General features: G+C 47.4%; 1 protein-coding gene across 1 annotated transcript in view; it reads right to left on the bottom strand.

Annotated features, from left to right (window-relative positions):
* The window catches only part of NPAS2 (neuronal PAS domain protein 2), a 125840-nt gene that overhangs the window by 15034 nt on the left and 105942 nt on the right, over positions 1-4864 (bottom strand). Inside the window, exons 16-17 of the mRNA XM_040267695.1 lie at positions 1767-1958; positions 302-477 (exon numbers count right to left, since the gene is read on the bottom strand). Of these exons, the coding sequence (XP_040123629.1) occupies positions 302-477; positions 1767-1958 (368 nt within the window). The remainder of the gene's footprint in view (positions 1-301; positions 478-1766; positions 1959-4864) is intronic.

Genomic DNA, 4864 nt, shown 5'->3' with positions numbered 1-4864 from the left:
GTCGGGTCAGATTCTTTGTGACCCCCATGGGCCCGCCAGGCTTCTCTGTCTATGGAATTCTCCAGGCAAGAATACTGGAGTGGGTTGCCACTGCCTTCTCCAGGGATCGAAACTGGTCTCCTGCATTGCCAGGCAGATTCTTCACTGGCTGAGCGACCAGGGACTCCAATACAAAATAAAAAGTTCAATTTAAAAAACTGCAGAGGATTTAGAGTCTATTTGTCTAAACTCTGCCTCCATCTTCAGCAGAGAGCCGAGAACTATGTCTCAGGTATCTTTCCAACAAGGACAGAGTCTATACCTGAGCTGCCGGTCATGGCTGAAGTCCGGGCTGGGTTGGCCCTGGGGGGCCTCCTGGGAGGCGGAAGCTGGCGTGGTCAGGCTCAGAGCCAATGGGAGCGCAGTGGTGGTGCTGCTAAACTGGGGTGTCAGGCTGCTCCCCTGAATCATCTGTGAGCTTCTCAATGGCTTTGGACCCTGGAGCAACCATCGAAACGAGAAAGGTAAACCTTCAGCTCAACTCAGGTGTTACCTCCCCAGAACCTCTTTCTTTACCTGCTTAGGCCTTTCTGAACATTTAGGGCCCACTGACCATCATTATGATGTTTTGGTGTTATGACTGGCTTTCCTGTTGGACTGTAAGCATCTCAAGGATTCTTTAAACCCTTTGGGATTTAAAGGACAGTGCCAGGCTCGGGGTAGGCAAGCTGTTACTGAATCCATGATTGTTTGTTATTTAGTTCCTAAGTCCTGTGCAACTCTTTGCAACCCCATGGACTGTAGTTCGCCAGGCTCCTCCTCCTCTTGCCTGGGATTAATGCTGCAGTGGGCTGCCATTCCCTTCTCCAGGGGATCTTCCTGACCCAGGGATCAAACCCATGTCTCCTGTATTGGCAGGTGGATTCTTTATTGCTGAGCCACCAGGGAAGCCCAAATCCATGATTATGTGTATAAATAAAAGAGGCTTCAGGAAAAGCTGTATCCAGCTTTCCAAACTGTGATGGTCTGGAAGCAGGGGCTCAGAACTTCTTGAATCCATTGAGTTCAAGTGCCACTGACTGATGGGTGACCCTGTCAGACTCCAAGGTCACTGGTGGCTTGTAGTAAGTGGTAATGACTGGGAGGGCAGGGCTTGAGAGGGTATCTGGGGGACCAGGAGGAGCATCGTGACTCTGCAGAAAGGGAAGGTAAACAGAAGTGGATAACTGTTCTCACACGTGTGCGTGCATGCTAAGTCACTTCAATCATGTCCAAATCTGTGTGACCCTATGGACTGTAGCCTGCCAAGCTCCTCTGTCCATGGGATCTCTCGGGCAAGAATACTGGAGTGGGTTGCCATTTCCTGCTCCAGGGGATCTTCCTGACTCAGGGATCAAACCTGTGTCTCATGTCTCCTGCACTGGCAGGTGGGTTCCTTACCACTAGCACCACCTGGGAAGCCTAAGCCTGATGGGCACCAAGGACATGTGTGTGTCTCCATAGGTGGGGATATGTGGCTTTCAGCATGCATGTCAGAGATGGCCATTTCTACCTCTAGCCAAGCTCAGAATCAGAGCTGAAAGTTCCAGCTGCATGAGACCTTTAGCTCATTTTAATATATTGATAAAACACAGAAGGGAACCAATAGAACTTGGGACTTCGAAGTGACAAAGACAAGAAAAACCCCATCATGATTATCCAGCTCTGGTCATAGGAGAAGTAGATTTCTGGTTCGTGAAGACCATCTGCTGGTGACAGGGACCGAGTCTGGAGATGAGCACATTTACCTGGGTCGATATCACACTCGATTCTCTTAGCAGGTGCTGGTTTGTGACCTGGGCAGAGGCTATCTGCCCCGGAATCTGTGGGCTGGCCACAAGCTGGGGACCTGGGCCAGACCTCTGCTGGAGCTGCTGCTGGGTCTCCGGCCGCTGGGCACTGCTGAAGCTCAGGGATCCATCTGGTGGCTGCAGAAACATCTGGAAGCACAACAGAAATGCTGTAAGGCTGTGATCACTGCCCTCACGGGCCCGCACCTTCTTTGTACGGCCTGCCTATCCCCGGCATAATGGCAGCTTTCTTACTCACGCTCACCTGCCTGGGAAGGTTCACCCACTAGACGTGGAGACACTGAGTGCCTGGGAGGCCACCGGTAGAGTGCATGAGCCAGAGAGGGGCACTGGTGGCAGGGGTGCTGACCTGGCCCGCAAGAAGGCTCCGGTCTAGTGACGGGGGTCTAACAGGGTGAAAGATGCTGAGACCCAGGTATGCCACTCGACATGCTCATTTAGTCTGTACTGGCTTGCCACTTTCTTATTAGAAGGAGAAACCTCTTGTGAATGGAAGGAATAACACAATCATGGTGGCACAGGGTTGGTTGACTAGTGGGGGACACGTCGTCCTGGCAGTAGGAGCTATGCCCGGGCTTGAATCTCTGACCAGTGACCACCATCTGTACCCATCCTATGGTTTGTATCATCCGTCCAGCTCCCAGCTGAGAGGGCAGTTCTGCCCTGGTTAACTAGGAGTCTGTGCATTTCCAGGAAGGCAGTCCAAAGGATGACATAACATCAAGTCCATGAGCTTTAAAATGATGTTTAAGAAAAAGTTTTACAACCACCACACTAATCTCTATGTGTTACTTAATATGTCTCAGACATTCAATAAGCACAGCTATATCAGCCTGGTGGTTTTAATGGCAAAGGTTTAAGAGAATTTGATCCAGTTCGTAAAGAGTTTTCAAAAGGTTGTGAGAACCTTGGTCTACTTTGTTTATAAATTTGGTGTATCCAATTTAAAACAATTCCTTAAGGACTTCCCTGTTGGCTCAGTGGTAAAGAATCTGCCTGCCAATGCAGAGGACACAGGTTCGATCCCTGGTCTGGGAAGATGCCACTTGCCTCATCACATAACTAAGCTCATGAGCCTAAACTACTGAGGCTAGAAGCCACAGCTACTGAAACCCATGTACCTCCAGCCTGTGTTCCACAAGAGAAGCCCCTGCAATGAGGAGCCTGCACACCCTAACAAAGAGAAGCCCCCGTTTGCCACAACCAGAGGAAGACTGCTTGAAGCAACAAAGCCCCATAAAAGCCAGAAATAATACAGAAATAAGATTTTTTTAAAGAGAATTCCTTAAGGGCCCAGAAAGATTTTACTTCTTAGGTTTATAAGTCTGCCTAGTCAGGAACACGAAATGTCTGAAAGGTTAAGCTATATTAAATTTGTAAATTAATGGTTTTCATAATGAATGTTATTTACCATTTGTTAAATTTATAAATTAATTGAATGTGAACACAAGTAAAAGCACTGGTATTTTTGGCCACATCAGTAGATTTGTAAATAAAATGTAATCTGTGGATTGACTGTAAAGGTTTAAGAAAGAGAACTTTAGTAATTTCTATCATACTTTAAACTTAAGACCTGTGACTAGCTCTTTTTATCAAAAGTTCCTCTTGGGCATTAAAAACTGGTATTATCTGTATCGTGGGCTTCCCTGGTGGCCCAAACGGTAAAGAATCTGCCTGGAATGCAGGAGACCTGGGTTCAGTCCCTGGCTCGGGAAGATTCCCTGGAGGAGGGAATGACCTAACTCCAGTATTCTGGCCTGGAGAATCCCATGGACAGAGGAGCCTGGATGGCTATAGTCCCTGGGGTCACAAGGAGTCGGACACGACTGAGTGGCCAACACTTTCACTTCCATTATCTCTATCAGATTCTTGACAAGCAGTATCCCTCTCCATTTTAGATCCTTAGCTCTGAGGGCTGAAAGACTCTCCCCGCTGATCATCTGGAACTTTACCCCGAATTCCTGCATTCAGGGTGGCATAACCTCACACCCAGTATGGAACTGACATGCTGATGCATGCTGAGTGAGAGTGGTTCTGGAACGACAGCTGTAGAATCACGCCAGGGAGGTGCTTAATCAGTTAGTTCCAGCATCTCCTCCATAGGGTGTGTCAAGCCCTGAGCAAGATGACCATCTAATGCCCTTCAAGCCACAGCACCAGGCAGGTCTCCCCACTTTCCTCCCTGCCCCAACCCACCAGAAAAACCTGCCATTTTGACTCTTTGTCACTTTAGAAGTTAAGAAGAATTTTCTGGGTCTGCATCCTCTCAGATCCAATACCTGAACGTTCATAATTGGTGCTTTACACAATCTCAGCGAGCTGGCTTATTCATAGCACACGAGGTAATTTACATTTCAGCAAAAACCCAGTATTCAAACTAAATAACAAACATTTTTTCTAGTGGGATACAATTTACCTTCTAATTAGAGTTCAGACAAATGCAACCTTTATTTATGATAGGCAGTATCATCTAGCTTAAATCCGACAGACTTTAGTTCCAATTCCAACCCCACCACATACTAGTGGTATGAACTTGGGCGGTTTTCAAAAACTTCAAATTGACTGTTAGTTTCCTCATTAATAAAAGAGTAACATTAACCCCATATACCTCATAAAAGATTTAATGGGACTTCTGCTGAGGCATAATCCTAGGTGCTCAATAAATGTTAGGGAATAACAATATTTAAAATAAGAAAGGAGTTCCTTTTGCTCCTTTGCCCCTGTAGGCATATAAAAACTACCTGAGGACCTCCTTGGTGGTGCAGTGAGTAAGAATCTGCCTGCCAATGCAGCCGACACAGGTTTGATCCCTGGTCAGGGAAGACCCCACATGCCATGGGGCGACTAAGCCAGTGCACCACAGCTACTGAGCCCTCGCACACTAGAGCCCAAGCTCTGCGGCAAGAGCAGCCCCCGTAGTGAGAAGCCCGTGCACTGCAACTGGAGAGTGGCCTGAGCACAGCAATGAAGACACAGCTCAAAAAACAGAAAAAGAAAACAACTTAAAAGTGATGAATAGAATAAATAAATGAACA

Source organism: Oryx dammah, unplaced genomic scaffold (genome assembly GCF_014754425.2).
Source record: "Oryx dammah isolate SB20612 unplaced genomic scaffold, SCBI_Odam_1.1 HiC_scaffold_25, whole genome shotgun sequence".
NCBI lineage: Eukaryota > Metazoa > Chordata > Mammalia > Artiodactyla > Bovidae > Oryx > Oryx dammah.
This window is presented reverse-complemented; position numbering and strand designations above follow the sequence as displayed.